This window comes from Watersipora subatra, chromosome 1 (assembly GCF_963576615.1).
Source record: "Watersipora subatra chromosome 1, tzWatSuba1.1, whole genome shotgun sequence".
Taxonomy (NCBI): Eukaryota; Metazoa; Bryozoa; class Gymnolaemata; order Cheilostomatida; family Watersiporidae; genus Watersipora; species Watersipora subatra.
In genome coordinates this window covers 12,205,588-12,223,447 of record NC_088708.1, presented here as the reverse complement: position 1 = coordinate 12,223,447, position 17,860 = coordinate 12,205,588, and the positions used below count along the sequence as shown (strand labels likewise).

At 35.7% G+C, this 17,860-nt stretch overlaps 1 protein-coding gene across 1 annotated transcript in view; it reads right to left on the bottom strand.

The window, feature by feature from the left end:
* Positions 1-1,873: 1,873 nt before the first annotated feature.
* The window catches only part of LOC137396714 (zinc finger CCCH domain-containing protein 11A-like), a 37,003-nt gene continuing 21,016 nt past the window's right edge, over positions 1,874-17,860 (bottom strand). The window contains exons 7-13 of the mRNA XM_068083028.1: positions 15,633-15,707; positions 12,209-12,367; positions 10,816-10,971; positions 9,935-9,984; positions 7,127-7,352; positions 5,982-6,171; positions 1,874-2,942 (exon numbers count right to left, since the gene is read on the bottom strand). Of these exons, the coding sequence (XP_067939129.1) occupies positions 2,807-2,942; positions 5,982-6,171; positions 7,127-7,352; positions 9,935-9,984; positions 10,816-10,971; positions 12,209-12,367; positions 15,633-15,707 (992 nt within the window). The 3' untranslated portion in view covers positions 1,874-2,806. The remainder of the gene's footprint in view (positions 2,943-5,981; positions 6,172-7,126; positions 7,353-9,934; positions 9,985-10,815; positions 10,972-12,208; positions 12,368-15,632; positions 15,708-17,860) is intronic.

Sequence of the window (17,860 nt, the reverse complement as noted above, 5' to 3'; positions counted from 1 at the left end):
TTAATAAAAAAAGTTTCAAACTAATTTTAAAATAATTTTCATATATCAGAAGTTGTGTTGAGTTATTTGACCATTGTTCTGTGCTTCTAAAATCCTACAATTTTTTTTAGAGACTTCGCGTGCTTTAAAAATTCAGCTAAGGTTGTTTGACCTTAGCTAAGGTTGTTTGACCTTAGCTAAGGTGCATTTGAGGCAATATCTAATTGCACAGACTATTCTAGAAGCGTTTGAGTCGGTAGCTTTCTTTGCCACGGCTTATACATCATGAGTCATGTATTCTCTGCCAATAATCCTCGGCAAGAGAGAACTATCTGCTTGCATAAAACTCTGACTAAACATTAAACTCTGACTAAAGTAAGACATTTTCCTTTGTTTTTTACAGTCGCCAAGCAAATGAATAAATACAAAGCTGGCAAGAAGCTTGAATAAAGGTATGACAGCCCTGAGAGAGCTGCTATATATAGAAGGATTGGCTACACAAAAACATACTAAATGTGATATTCTAACTATATAATTATACATGTATAAGGATAATTTGACTCACCATAAATTTTGACTAAGCAAATTATAATGCAAAAAATTTTATGTAATGATTAAAATGACTAGATTAGTATACTGCAATTATTTTGAGAAAACTGCCAATATTGATAGGCAGCATAATAATATTAGCTATTTAGCTATTTTTAAAAGGTTTTCATTTTATTGATGACATTTTATGTTTGGACTCGACCTACATTTGCTCATACTGTAGTAGCAGCATGATGTCGAGCCTGATGTTTATGTACCACAGCATATGCATGAGAGAAGATCTTCAATATATTGCAAAATGCTTTTATGTTCCCTTCTAACAGCAGAAAAACACCCTGATGTCTTCCGATGTGAGAGATGATTCAGAGATTGAAGGAAGGCCTGGTAAGGCGCTGGTTGGTACGCCAGGACAAAGCGGCAATGTTGATAGATGTCATTGTATTCTCCAATTTAACATATTTTTTAATTCTGTCAAACTGGGTGTGCATATCATTAGCTGTAGCGGCACTCGAGGTCCACTCTCACAGTTCACTTATTAATAATAAACAGCTAATCTGTTAAATCTCTAAGCGCATGGATGTTTATGGAGGGCAATGAATTTCACTGCAAAACTGAAAATGGATACCAATCATAAAAATACAGGCAACTTTTAAAATTCAAACATAAACACTCAGAACCGAAATAATTGTGAACGTGTCAGAGAACGAGAGACTGTTGAAAAGTCAGTGCTACATCAGTGACATTCGTGAGAGGAGATAGGAAAATTGACTGTTGTAACTACTTGAGTAGATAATCTACCCTTGTTGAACTTGCATACTGGGAGTTCCCACCTCATACACTTGATAACACTGAAACACATTCACCGCTGTAACTCACAGCCATAAATATTTGATATAGCGATGAACGTCGTGTACCCTTCCCCATTTTCGATTGCGAAAAAAAATCGAATGTAAACAATTTGTAACGATACTTGACTTGTTTTGCGAATCAATCTAAAGTTGGAGAAGATAGGCTTTCATTTTCTGAGAATAAAGTCAACACAAGGCATGTGAAATTGAGGTTTACCGTCACAAGTGGGTGAATCAAAACTAGGTGTTTTAAGATTGGTTCGATGCTTTGTATACAGCATATTGGTGTATGGCTAAAATTAGAATATATATCTATCTATATATATAAAATGCCACCTTGATAAGAGTATGTAATATTTCAATCTAGTAATTACAAATAAAAAGGAACCAACCGGAGCTCATGAGCTGCTACTTCTAAGACAATTGTGACAAGGATGCTGTGAGACAATGGCATTTGACAGACAACTCCCTAAAAGAGGCTGATCAAAAGCAGAATGGACGAGTACTGAAAAATGTGAATAGTGATGACGGAATACAAGTTATAAAGAGAGGAAGCAGATGCAAAACTGACTTTTGAGAGCACTACAATATAGAGACGTAGTTATCTAGGGTGGAGCATAAATTATGTTGATTATACATACCAGCAAGTTAGTTATACAGCGAGACATCAATAAAAAACGTAACTATAGTATTCATATGAAACAGGCCTTTCATTCTACCTACTGGTCAATTCTTACTTTTCCAAAGCCTCAACCATGTAAGTTCCTGAACCAGTAGATACATGCATAAACTTTTAAAATCTATCAAAGCATGCAAGTGACATTTGTCATAATTTGGTTACAATATTGCTGCAGTTTCAAGAATTCGTCTGGATAGGGTCTAAAAGAATTCAATGAAAGATCAATGACCTAAAAATAGCCTTCAACCATATTAAATGGCACGTATGACCAGAATGTAAGATGAAAAATGAAAATATTTCTGGGTGGACAACTAGTTCACGCAGCTGGATAGCAGACCAAGATTATACAGGTTCAATCTTATGACGCAGACAAGTACAAATGTGGTTTAATAATTATATATAAACTTGTATATGCAGAGAACCAGCTCAAGGCTAACTTGACATGCATGTTCGTCTGTTAAATTGAAAGTTTGAGAACAACTGATGATGCCATATCAAGTGTGAAATACGGTCAACAAATAATTGCAAGCAGCACATAGCTGGTAAAATGATAAAATAGCAGCTAAATATGCAAACTGAATTTAATAACAAGAAGGAAGATACAGTGTCTATGTTAGTTTTAGTGTCAAAGCCTACACTCGAAATGTGCCTATTAAGAAGGGTCTATGGTATTGCACAGTAAGACAGTGTTTTGGGAGATGGGACTAACTATTTACATATACACAACTGATGAACCGAATACAAAGTTTGACTATGCTAACAATTGTTCCATTTCATTCATGAACTCTTCATCGCTGACATCATCCGAAGCTGTTTGTGTCGCATCACCTTTGAGATATCCAGAACTTCCTAATAAATCAAGCTCGTCATCAGAGTCCAAATTGCACCTAGAAAGCAAAGAGAAAAGTGAAGTCACGAGTCTCATGCAAACAGAGATGAGATAATCCTTATTATAACGAACACAAATGATGATGAAATCAATTTTATGAATCCAAAAAGGGATTAAGCAAGCGCGCAACAGGCAAAGCATGAAATACTTCTTATTTGCTACTAAAGACAATGTACCAATAACACCTGAGTGCTAACTGTAACCCCCGATTGGGGTATTCTAACAAGAGAAGATGATTGCTAACTCAACAGACAAATAAGGACAGTTAATAAGAGTACAGGCCTGCTTTATCTGCAATGGTTAGAACACAGTAAACACTAGAGGTGGAACGAGACACGAGACGTCTCGAGTATCGACCTGTCTCGTCTCGTATCGGTCTCGTCTCGACTTAACTATTGCCAAACTCGAGACAGGAAATAGAACTAAAGCGCCTGCGCACGGTTGTTAAAACATGGCTTCTTGCGGTAGCAACAACTCCATATATTGTAATGGATTGCGGGCAACTGCCTTTAAAGTTATACCCGGTCCGTTACTACCTGTTGCTATTGATTATGTTGGCCACTGAGTCTAATCATGTAGTCCGGACAACGGCCCTGTTATATTTTAGTTCGGTTCTGTGTCCTTAAAACAGATACTGGGTCGTATGTCATTACTCTTCGGATAATCCAATTTAATAAATAAGACTTTTGCGGTTAAAATGTCTATATTTTATCGTATCGTGTCTAAACACCAACTGTCCTTCATAAAATTCGAGCCTCTTTTCATATACTACCAATCGCGGGTAAAACTTGCCCGGACATGGAGAAAAGAACAATAGCTAGCTAACAAAAGAACAATTTGTTAGCTCAATATAAGAATATACATGTGCATGTATACAGTAATTAATATAATTTCATGAGTACAATTTAAATATAATTTGCATACTACAGTTAATACACAAACAACACTTAAAATTAATGAAACGATAAGAATGAAAGTGTTATCGTGTGTTCTTTTAGTTGCGGTATTTCTTTGTAGAGCGACGGCTATCGGTTTCATTACATTAAACAGTAAGAACTATTCAATAGATGGTAAAAATATACATGTACAAAGCAATATGTTTATAATAATTATGATCAATCAAGCTCAAAATTCTTAGAATATATAACTTCGGTATTTTAGAGCTGTTTGTGTCACTTTTGTTTACAAAAACTACATGCATATCACTATTAAAATGTTGTATTTAAATCGTTTACACCAGGTGAAAATTCAATTTAAAAATAGTTTTATTAATTTTATATATACCAAGTAGCTAATACTTGTGTAGTGAAATCATCATCAAATGCTCATTATTTTACTGTCTCGTGTCTCGACTTTTTACAAGACAGTGTCTCGAGTCTCGTCTCGAACTTAAAAAACCTGTCTCGTTCCACCTCTAGTAAACACTCGACTCTCCAAACTTGATTGCCATTTGACCTTGTAACAAATATCGGCAATACCCTAGGACACTTAAGTATTCGCGGCATCTAACTTTCGCGTTTTCGCGGAGTCATCATCACGCGAAAAATTCATGCGCGAAACTAAACTATCATAACGAACTAGCGAAAATTCGAAATTAAATAGCTATGTTCTACGCAGGCCTGTTACTATTCACTGGTTGCAAGTTGGGGGGCTAATGTTAGACGACTAGTTATGAACATCTGGGGTGTGGAGAAGGGGGGGGGGTGCTGTAAGCTCCCAACAGGTTTCTCTTATGTAGGGCCTCAGCCGGGCCTCTCACGTGAAGTTTTAAAAAATTTTATTGGCAAGTATCAACATTTTTCTATTTTTTGAGATTTGCTTTGTTTTAGCTGATGTGACTGACAAAACGTTTTAAAATTAAAACAGGCAAAACTTGTATGCAGTTAAAAAGCTCAGAAAGAAGACATCTTTTTTTTAAGCGTTTTAACAAAGATCATTTTTGCCGATTTTATTTCAAGTTCATTAAGTAGGATATGGGCAAGCAGATGTTTGCTAAAACTTGATATTTTGCAAACCTTTATAAAAGTCGTTAACAAGAATATTTTGCCGCTGATGAAGATAATAATGACGCCTAAGAACTACTAAAAGTTGACGTTTGTATCTATGGCTTCGAATAAAGTGATATTCTACAGCGATAAAAACCTTTCTATAGCCGTTGGACTATGAATTTCCTAAAAAGTTGGGGCGTCTTAGCCGGCCAGCTGTCCAAGGGAATACGGCCCTGTAGTTCATTGATATCCACAACAAAATCGTGATATTAGAAATGCAGATAATTTTGTGTGTGATTGAGCTCATTGGGAAATTTCTAGTAAATTCGTTAATACACCGAATGAGCAGCATGGCAAAGCAAATTACGATAACAAGTTTTTTTGGAAAAGCCAAGACAAACGAAGAAGATGATGATATCAGTTTAGTCACCGAATTTGTAACTGATGAGGATGAAAGTCTGGTAGGTGAAGTCATACAATTAAATAATACTTATTGTAGTGATGAATTTTACTGCCAACCAAAAACGATAACAACCCTCACCAGGTCCAACCATGTAATACAGTTCTGGTTGTGATGTTGGTTGTTATCTATTTTCTTTTTTATGAGACATGTACTGTATTTGATTTTTTTTAAATTTGAAATATTGTGAACTCAAAACGTGCCATGGCCATCGCTTGCTATAAATACTTGAGATCTAATATTGGTACCATATCGGTCACGACGGAAAGGACCGAGACGTCATTGATAGTCCAAGAAACAAATGGCAGCAAGCGATCACGTTGAATTATCGATTTCTGCCATACATTTATACCTGCGGGTTACAAATACAAACTAGTCGCAAATATAACAACTTTTTTTACTAGAGGACCGGACCTGAGGAATCTAAGTTGTTTGTTCCACTGTATTTATTTTCACATCACTATATTTTCGCATTCATCAGAGCTGCGAAATTAAGTTGCAGCGAAATTTTACTCTGTGTGCTACTCACGAAACTAAATACTAGCGAAATATAAGTGTCCTAGGGTACAATAAAAATACTTGAACAAACCTATCATCGATTGATGAGCGTTTTGAACCGACGTCATCAGTGCTCTGAGGTTCAACAGAGAGCCTTTTTGCTGGTAGGGACATAGGGCTACTGTTGCTGACAGGGGGCTCTTGTTGATGATTTTCTGAATGTTCTAGACTGAGAGACCTTGGCTCAACCCTATTGGATTTTATCTTTGCCTGGGACTCACCTAAGAGAAAGGTAACATTATACTTATCAGTAATTACAAAGAGACTAACCATTACGGTCGCTGAGTTTTAGGTGGACATGGAAGTGATGAAAGAATTATTATTTTACTAATCTTGTTAGTCGATGTTAACAAACAATGGCAGAACCTCTGATAATTTATCTAGATTAGTTAGAGGAGACTCAAGGGTGATATAATACTTAAGAGTGTATGATATTTCATCTATTAGATGACACCTCACCTCCTATACATATACATATATATATATATTCAAATTATTAGAGACAATCCCACACCTCATAGAGAATGATACTTTTACATGGAGCCATTAAAATGCAAGAAGATGTGCGGAGCACATATAGACATGAGAAATCTAGTCGTAGCAAATCTGAAAATGTTGGCAAAACTAAGGAGCTAAGACTAAAGATAAAGATTGATATGCAAGTGATATCTTACATTTTTTGCGAGACTAAGCTCAGAAAATGAATGCAAAGCACACAAAATTTCAAAACTCAGCAACAGGCAAATTTGATGTATTCCTAGGAATCTCTGCTTATCTGCGCACACCCTGAAGAGCTTGAGAAAAACTGCCAGAACTAAAATTAATTTGAATGATAATATTGATGAGTACACTGTAGATGCATCATACTGCAGAGATGTGGTAACATGACTGATTGAAACTGATTACAAATGATATGATGCGTGGGCCTTGGCAATTAAGTGGGCAGCCAAACAACATAAGGTTATTTGTCAAGGATGCTTCCTATGACTACCCGTAGTCATGAAGGAGACCATTTCATATACAATCCCTTCTTCAACTAAAGAATTGTGATCGACCAACATCAATTGCTGAATACAATTGTTGAACCACACTTCCTCTTGCACAAAAATGTTTGGTGTAACAAAGGATACAATCACATTAGAAGATTGAACACAAGCTATGAAAACTGCAACCAACCTTGAGGATAGCAAGGTGGAGCTCGCTTCAAACGTATTGGCTTTTTATTAACACCGGATGGTATTTTTAATTTTTTAGGAGTGATGATTGGTTTTTGGGCTACATCAGGTTGTGAAAGCTTAGCGTGACCTTCCCCAGCTGCATTGGATTTGTGTAGTCTCCGCCTTTTTTCCTCCATTATCTCTGAGAAGCTTTTTACCCTCACCTCTTCTGCATCAGCTGACTTCTACAAAATTATTTAAAATGTTTACATCTATATATATATATACAAATCCCAGTGTTTGTCTTTTTGTTAAACCGTGTGTCCAGTTAGAGCAATTAAAATCTAGCAATGATAAATCCGCACGGCACTGGATTTGATCTCGGAACCTCCAGATATACAGGTGATGAACTTAACCGTTAGGCTTCACGGAATACAATGGATTCATTGGGCAAATAGTCATTACATCGGTCAAGGTACTCACATTTGAAGCGCTCGCTTGGGATTAATAACTAGCACTGCTGACCATTACGCGCAACGATTGTTAAGCTGGCCTAAAACTTGAGTATTGTTTTAGTAAAGATCTAGCTTTCCAAGTAAGTTACTCCAATTCATTAGGAAATTATTTTATTACCCGTGCAACGCCGGGCATTCAACTAGTTGAGTAATATCGATAGAAATGCCTTTTCTTAGCGCCATGCAAAATGCATGAGGATACAGATAACAGAAAATTGCTAGGGTTAGGAGGTAAACTTCTAATTATGCCAATAATTATCTCTGACATATCAGAATGGAAGCCAAGTTTGTCAATTAGAAAAAATCCAACAACTATTTTTAGGAAATGCTCACGAAAGTACATATACATGCCAAACACCCTGAGCCAATACAAAACCTAAATGAATAAGTGGAACACAACAGTTCATGCACCAGGTCTCCTCGTCAAAGTGTTTCCTCTTCGTCATGATTGCGTAATTCTTTTTGAACAATGAGATCAATTACAATTATAGGAGTAACTCGCCATGGATTGAGCACTTGAAGCTTATAAATAATTGTAACAGCTTACATATGATAAACACAAAATACTTGCTGGACATTTAAATATATCAGTGTCTGTAAAACTTTTGAGCAATAAAAAAATATGAAACTGTTTTTCATTTTAAAGTTTTCAATCAGATAAGGAATGTCTGAGGGTGGGTAATGTTTATATCTACAGGCTATGAGCAGGTAACAAAGGCTTGCAGAGATCAGAACTAATGAATTAGATTCTAGAATGGAATGAACCTGCAACAAGTATCCTGGAAAAAGATGGTGCTAGCCCAATAACAAAAAGCATTAAAATAATGAGTTATCAATGATCAAATATTATACATATGGGAACAGTTTAAAACTGTTGTGAGAGGTTTGCAACCTAGCGACACCTGTTGAAAATTGAATATTAAGATTGATAGCGACACTTTTAAACATGAAAAAAACTGCTTTATGTCAGACCGGCGTTGTACGTAATTCTTCAACGTAAATAAAATGATGAAAGAACAACTGCAAATCCGACAGACGAACGCCAGAGCAGGAGAATATAATGCACTCTTATTATCTTTTGACAGATGTGTAGCAGACAATAGTCGCGACCATGGTGTCAGGTTGACAGACCTAAATAGAACTACAGTCACACCTTGACATACAAGTGCCCTAACATACGAGAAAATAGAGATATGAGCAGAATTTCAAGCAAGTTATTCCTTGAATTATCAGTAACTTTTGAGATACGGGCATACGAGCTAGTTTTTGATGACCAAGTATGCGAGAGGCGGATTTCAAGGACAACATTGCTCTGTCCTTCACCAAATCAACTTGAAAAAATCTTTTGTAAAGTTGACTAAAAGTTATAGTGAACGCAAGGTAAAAGCGCCAAACCGGAACCAGATAATAAAAAATAAGACGATAAAATTAAAGTACATTAGGTAAAAGATTAAAAATTAGCTTCAAGTGTGTATTTAGCGCGCTAAATTTATTTAAGTTAAATTCAAAATTTCTTGTCACAAAAGTTTAGTGTACCGAACCCATTACGGTCAAGTCTCTCTCAGACCGCTGTTAGCCACTACATCTGTCTCGAAGGTGAAAACTCCATACAGTACTGTACATACCGTAGTAATGTTACATTTTATTACAGATCATAACAACTAAATTAAATTCTTTTTGCTTTGTTAGCGTGGGTACTAGGTTACAACAGTTAAAATACGTTTTTCCACCGTAATATCTTGTTTTAGATGGTTTTTTATAGTATGGTAATTGATTAATTTGTATTTAGTTCTTCTATATAGGGAATAGTGCCTTGAAACACAAGTAAATTGACGTACGGGCTCACTCCTAGAACGCATTAAGCTCACATGTCGAGGTATGATTATAGCTCTGCCCTAAAACTGCTGAAGTAGTCACTAAAATAGCGGAGCAGACTATTCCCTCTTCACAATATTCGCCCGGGTTCTTTAACTAGTGCTAAACCATCCAAGAATAAGACCATTCATAAGTTGCCATCAGGTGGGCAGGAGGATTCACAGACATAGTAGGTACAAAAATTGGGATTTTGAAGATGGTAAAATCTTCACAGAGTGTGAATCACAAGCCACACTAGAGGAAGCAAAGGAACAATAAGCGCTAACCCATTATATTATTCTGGAATTTGACAATACTGACTTCGGAAACCAAACACAAGATAGAGAAAAAGAGATGCTTATTTCAGGTTACTCATGGCTCTAATAGAATACCAATCAACGCATCCAAAACTGAAACACAATTAACATAATGAATATGCCCTGTTTAACATAACTTACACTGTTTGACACTTCCACGGCAGCTGACAGGTCCCTACGAGACAATCTCCCTAAAATATTAGAAACAAGGCTGATTGATGTCTCTGCTCTAGAGCTAGAGAAAGAGTTAACCAGCCTCTCGTGAGATACTCATGGCCGAGGAATCACTCCAGGCAAATATAATATCGCTATTCCAGACATTGTTCTAAATGCCACATCAAATAACAATTACTTAGCACCAGATTTGTAATATCAGAAAATCAACAACAATCTATCATGTGGGCAGAAGTTTGAATGCTCAAACCATGAATAAATACGAATGTACTGTAAGCGATCATTATCTACTTTTTTCAGTAAAGTATATATCAGTAACTGGGACTTGCTTACTAAGTCAACCTATCACTCTTCTAATTTCATTGAAATATTCACACCAAGCGTTTTATGAAATAATACTGTACCATTAAGACGGCCCTTGTACAAGTCTAATAATTGTTCATAGCAATTAATAAGCTATATCTAGCAAATACAGTAAAGCTAAGGGTGTGGGCTGTGTAATTGCAGATACAATTGATACAAATCTTTTTACAAGATTGTACAATGAAAGACTTTTCTATACATATTTCATTACCAAGTGACTAAAGTAGTGAAACAGGCGCATTTAAGCTACATGCATCTGCATTGCTTTATAATTGAAGTGTTTGAGCCTCGACCAGTTTCTGTCTCTGGTATAGTCAAAATACCAAACTAAGTTTACTTAATAAGAAAGAATCAGCACATCGCATGGAGCGCGAGCTTCCAATCTTCCTAACAAATAAAGAAGCATAATGCAATCTTAAACATTTTCAGCTTCAGTTACTAACTGAAAATGTCAAAGCTCAGTTTGAGGAAAGATAACTCCATACGTTTTGGAGCAGACTTGCGAGAACCATTTTCTTTGGTTGTGTGGCATTGCGGAGACGTCTTCTCACTGTCAGCTCCTTTTTTATCAACTAAGTTGCTATTATCTTGTGATGCAGGATATTCTACTTTATCGCTGGACTGTTGCACACCGCTGCTTCCTGTACAAAATAATTTTAGTGAAAAATGCATTACAGGATTTTCTGGTGGTCTTCATGAAAACCACACAATGAATAACTCAGAAGTGCAGTCTTCCGACTTTGAAAGTGCTTTTTACCTGTAGTAGTAAGTGCGGTCTTGCCCTAACACTTACCACTACAGAGTGGAAGAAATAAGAGACATTTCAGCAGACAGTTCAAATATTTGTTCAATAGGCTTCGCTTTTTATCAGGTCTTATTATGTATGTAGCTTTGGGAGTGTGGTGACCCTTTTACTGATAGAAATACTGGACAACTACACCATATAATTTGTCTGATGCAAAGAGTACAACAATTAATGCGAGTATTGTTAAACAAATAAATGGATATTTACAATAAATCGACAAGAAATATTTTTCATATTTCATAAGGAGATTGGAAAATTACCGTGACAGATCATGATGAGTTGGCAAGTTTACAGCAGCAAGCGGAGCTCGAGCCAAAAAAATTAATTACATCCTTTTCCACCAACTTGAGAACACGAGTACCACAAGTTTAATGTATAATAGAACACAAAACAACAAAAGACTAAAGAGGCAATGGAAAAGGGGTGGTTGACAATGATAAAAGATGAATGGGTGGCTACTTGGGAATGCATAATGAACTCGGTGAGAACAATGCGAGGCTACAATGTACACCTAATTGAAAATTATTTCCAGCCAAGAAGTTATTAAAGCTAAATGAATCATATAGCAAACTAAGTAGATTAATCATTGAGCAGGTTTCAAATTAAGCTAAAGTGCAGGCCAGACACTTCTATCGAATAGTGAATATTATGGGACTAACTGCTTACGAGCAATTGACCTTGACTATCCTTGAGACAAAATGGATATTTCAACCGGTAGCCGATCGATGAGTAGTAAAAATGAACTGTGTCCTCCAACCATGTGACTATTACTGGTATATTACAAGCGTTTAATATTTATTTAGCATGTAGTTTCTTATCACTATTAATGAATGCTTAAAATTACGCATTTTAAGCTATATTATTTAGCTATTACAATCTATGGTCTTTGACATTGGAAATTGAGAAAATTAGTCATTGATTGAAAACTTTGTTTGGATTTTTTGGCTACTCGCCTTGATTATGATTAGAAAGTCAAAAGGAAACATGGAGTCGTTTTCCCATCGACCACACAAACTAGCTACCATTCAGCTTTATTTGAGAGTAGTATCAGCTAGCATATCAATAGGAATTACCTATTTGTTGCTGCGAGGCGAGCAACTTCTTACGTTCATACTCAAGCCTTGCCTTCAGAACCTTTTCTCGTTTGATTTCCTTCAAAGTTTTGACTTTGACCTGAAGTGCGCTGCTGCCAGCTGGTTTTGCCATAACTGAAACCGGGTCTATGTTTATCCCTGCAATAGAATAGGGAGTTTCATGGTGGTGTAGCTCAGGGGTTCCCAACCAGGGAAGAATTTTGAATATACAAGGGGACAACAGAGAGGTGTTTGATTTGTTAAATTTTCAATTTATGTCCTGTAGTGTCGAGTGAGTTTAGGTTTCATCATTTAAAATTTTGGTTTTATCTATAACACTAGTTGCTAATAATGAGCTACTAGTCAGAACCCAGATATGTATGAACACATCCATCCAGATTTTGATTGGATAGTTAGTTAGCCTAGTCATAAACCAATTCACCACCATGCCGAAGGTCATGTATTGTGCGTTGTATGTGTGCTGTCTAAAAATTAATAATATGTTATTATTTGTTCAGATATGTACAAAATGGGATTATAATTGGTATCGGTTGTGGTTGGTAATGTGAGTTAAAAGTGCGTGGGGAATCAAATTTATAAAAAGGCATAAGGGGGGGGACTGAATGAAAATGGTTAGGAACCTCTGGTGTAGCTTGCGTCCTTCAAATACAATTCTTTTGATGCAAAATATATGCAATGAATGATAATGCTAATGGAATTAAACTTGAGAAGACTAATTAAATTATCTTGTGTGAACTATTGCCTGAACTACTGTCGCAGTGGCAGAATTAATCTATACATATACAAGTAGATGTATTAATTAGCAGATCGAAGATGGTAACGCCAGCGCCTTTCCGATAAACCACCAGTTTGAAGCTGCCTAGAATTGTACTAAAGATTTAAATCAAAAGTACCCATTTGACATTTTGCTGTGATTCTGTTCAGAACATCAACAATTATCTTTATGTAAATATAAAACTGCCCCTCAAGGTGGGTGCCAGCCCATGGGAATCAGTGCATTCTTCACAAATCTAATGCAAAAATAAGTGTTATGTTAATCATGACATGAAATATTACAAAAATCCCCCCCAGTCCAGGTACCTTTTAGAGAGTAGCTCAAAACTAGTCTCCAGGTAATGAAGATACTAGTTATCTGTTTATAACAGCAATATTGAAAAATAGGATGAAATGACAATATGGTGGTTAGAAGATGGAAATCTCAGGTAACAGTGAAAGGAAATATGGTTCGAAAACGGTCTACCATCCTTTCCCTAACTCATTCGTTTGACTCATGACACGTCCATAAAACTTTGTATGCCCAGCATAAACCCAGCAGACTGATGCAAACTCAAGTAAGCTAACCAAATGAAGCCCAAATAACGATGGCTTGATGAATTAATAAGAAGATTACCAATTCACAGCTACCAATTTGTTAGCTATTTATGAGGAACTGTCTCCTGCTATTGACAATCAACACATGTAACAACGTGTTGCAGGAAGCTATCGAGTGGGTCTTCGCAATTCAATATAACAAGTTATGTACATCTCATCAATCCTATATACCGGTAGGTTTCTCCAATTCCGTACTTATTACCAATGCTTTGAAGTTCAACCAATGTTTGGAACGAAGAATGTAATTTTACCTCATTTTATACACCCAAAACTATTATGAGCTAAAATTACACAGCGATTGGTGAATTATGAAGTAACCAAAAATAAATATTAGAACTGGCTAAAATTGAGTAGTTGTATTTAGCATGTTTATTAAAAGATCTCTAATACACACAACTTTCTATTTGTATCCGCTATAATCCTAAAGATGTCCAACTTTAACATGAAAAAGCTTTTTTTAGAAACTATTTTTGAACTATCTATGTAGGGGCTAGACAGTCAAATGCTCTTTGGGCGTTTACTATGCGACTTCTGCACAAAACATGCCCTATAAGCAAGACTTTGAAAGAACTTATATGAATTATTAAATCTCCACTGGACATTGCAGATTAAAAATGGAGTTGTTTGGTGCTGAGTTATAATATTGTGATTTAAACTAACTATTGAATTATTTAGTAACTGCTGTTTTTGTTATTAATGATTATCACTTGCCCCTATAATGCTAAATAGCAATTGTCAGCACTATATACAACATGATGTTGTAAATCACTATGAATACATGTAAATGTGGCAATCCACCTCACATTCACATCCCCCTTCTACTTAAAATTTTTGTAGTTTAGGAGATTTGTATCAAAACTGAGAAACCGCAGTTACTAAAACAACCATAGTTTTTCTTGATGTATATGTATAAGGATTTAATTTGGTAACAAAATTGTGCAAGATTTGCTGTAATAATTACATAATATCAAGTGTTTGTACAAGTTTACACTGAGTCATCTAAAAATTTATTACATGAAAGCAATCAACAAACAACCTTCAGCGCATTCCTATGGACCGCTTTTAACCGGATAGTACCAGTATATGAAAAACAATGAATAATATATTTACACGTAGTAGGTATCTAAAAGTAAACAATACGTGCGACCTTGCGTGAGACCTTGCGAATGCTACACTAATCAGACTACCCTCAATCCACTCAACCAGATTATAAGTATGAAGTAATTTCAGCTGCGAGACAATTGGAGAGGACAGCCTTTTATAAACTGCATGCCACTAGTTAAAGCTTCATCTTGGCTGCTTTATGTAGTGCATATCAGCTTGATTCTGGTCATTCGTAGAATGAACCAGGCAACATGCAGAATTTCACCTGTTGACAGATTGCCCAGTGTACACATTCAAAGCAAATATTGGTGGTTTACGGGATTTGATACAGTGCACTATCGCTGTTAAACCAAAGAAATACATTTATTTCCATATTTAGCAACAAGGCAATTATTTGATAGCTCCTAGAAACAATTCTGGGCCTCAACTAAAATCTCATGATAATAACCGTAGCCATGGTATAACTGTAGCCATGGTATAACTGTAGCCATTATTATAGCCGTAGCCATGGTATAGTCGTAGCCATGGTATAGCTGTAGCCATGGTATAGCCGTAGCCATGGTACATGTACAACTGCAGCTATGAACTAAAAGCAAGTGGGGCAGTGAGTCCAACAATACTTGCTGCATCCTGACATCCAAGCGTGTACATATCCTGATATACACAAGTCATGTGAAATGTCATTGTCAAATGAATGACATAGAACTGACTGATGCTAGCATTCAACTATGCTATATGTCTGAAAGACCTGACACAAGCATCAACAAACCATTATCCATACAGAATAGAAAAAAGATTTTTAAGAATTTGTCCGATCATCAAAACTATGTAAGGAATAGAAATATTAGCTTTTCAAGAATTGTTAGCTTTTCTGAGAATCGCTTGGTTAGAGAAACTTGACATAAATTCTACTATCAAATACAAGCACCTTTTTTGGCAAATTCTTTCAATTCATCTTCAAGAATATCTGATTCATCTTTGACACTTTGCTCCTCCCGTCGCCCTGCAATAAACATGTCTCAATGAGCTGCAGATTCATGTTCTACCCTTAAAGACCAGATAGGGTTATCTACCCAAAAGATTGAGGAAAGCCCCTGTAAAAGAAAAATCGTAAATAAGTATTTCTAGCTTCATTAATAAATTGTTTAAAATCATCTGTACTTAATAACCAGTCTAAGGATAACAACTTGTAGCCAAAGCTGTAACATGAAGAGAAACGCAATTGATTATATCATAAGATAAAATAAACTTTATTATTCTTTAAAAACTGAAAACCTTTAGGAATTCCATTACATTTTGCAGTGAAACGTGTAAGTTCTCAGGTTTCACAAAAATCCAAATAAATTGCGGAGCACATGTAAATAAAAAAATTACAAACTGTTTTTAGTGAAGAGAGTAAATCAATGCCTGTAATTTCATTTCACCTACAAATTTGTGAGTACTTTATTTAAGGGTTCCATTGGGCCATGCTCAAGGAAACAATCCTGTTATTAAGCAGACTTTTGTGTGGAATCACCGAATTTCAGATAATTTGAAGCATCGTTTGTCTTGTAGCTGGCTAAAATGTGAGTGCATATTTGGCTATGGAACGAAAAACAACTACAGCTGTGACCATTCGATGATGAATGAAAGAACTGCACATTGTTTACGACGGTTGAACCTTACATATAAAAATGATTATAAAAAACTGATAGCTCAAATTCTCAGTTTTCCTGTTGAATTAAGTTAAATCACTGCCGAGGGGATAAAGGACTACTTTCACTTGCATCTCCTTTCATAATTTCTAACAATATCACTCTTTTAAAAAACAAACTCACATTCAAAAAGTAACATATTTTAGCGATGCGTGAGCGGTGTTTGTCATTCAAAGTCAAAGATCGTACTAGTTTCACTAAAATTTATAGGTGCCTACATGAATGTACCATTGCAATGTTAGCACAAACTGCTAGAAAAAGGTCTTTACTCTAGAAATAGGCTTAGATATACTCTGAATAGGTTAAAGCATCTACGAACGCGCACTAGCGCTAAGTAAACAAAAACCTGTAATTCTTTCTTGATATGCCACCAAATGACTAGTCGAGACCATAATTGCTTTTCGAACTTGTATATCTTAGCTAGTCAAAAAAAACTGATGCTTCAAATGACCTGAAAGCTTGTAACTGCATATAAAAAGACTGTGGAACAGCATGGTGTTAATAGCTGAACACGACCCGATCGGACCTTTAACACCATAAGCAGGTGCGTAACAAACCCAATGGTTCTTTTTTGGATAAACCTGCTCTTCATCCATAACCAAATAACTTAGCAGAAAACAGTCAATTCCATAAGCAAAAAACATGGACTAATTCAAATTTACTATGAATGTAACATAAAACTCAATACAACCAAAATTTCTCAAGAGAAAAACTTTGTGAGCATAAAAAAATTTTCAGATAACACCCTCACTGATCAACTTCTGAATGAATCCGTTACCTCTGTTGGGTACAATTCACAGCAAGTGTCTTTTATTACATTTGTTGATGAATTGTTATAATATCAAAAACAAGAGTTGATTAAGAAGCAGTGATGACTTACAGCAGCACTTTTGTAAGGGCAGCTTTTTAATTCAAACATTAATTTTCATCTTACTAAATGAGGTTTTAGGTACTAGACTTTCGCAAGTCTAATCTACAATAAATTGTAGATTAGATTGACTAGATTACAATCGATTGCGATCTAATCTTGAAAAAAGTTTAAATTTATTAACTCTTCCATATAACTTATCAAAAGCAAGTCTCATGAATCACAATAAACTCTATTATTTAACAGATGATGTGATTGCAATGTGCCACATTGAGCCATGCATGACTTCAAATATTTCGCTATGCTGGATTGCTTTCTAAATTTAGATAATGTATTCTATAGCGAGCCCATCCCAGGGTCAGACAGTTCACGGAAATTGCCGGGTATGACAAAAAAATAAAAAAAAAGATCTAGATCATAGCGAATGCCAAAAATGTGCCACTCATTGCATTTTAAAAGCTAGCAATTTAATAAAAAATACGTATGAGTCGGAAAAGTCTAGATACATCACATGCAAACTCAGGTTTCAACTGTATGCAATAAAAATATAGGTAATTCTTAGAGCTAACATTTAGGTATTCCACTGTGGCTCCA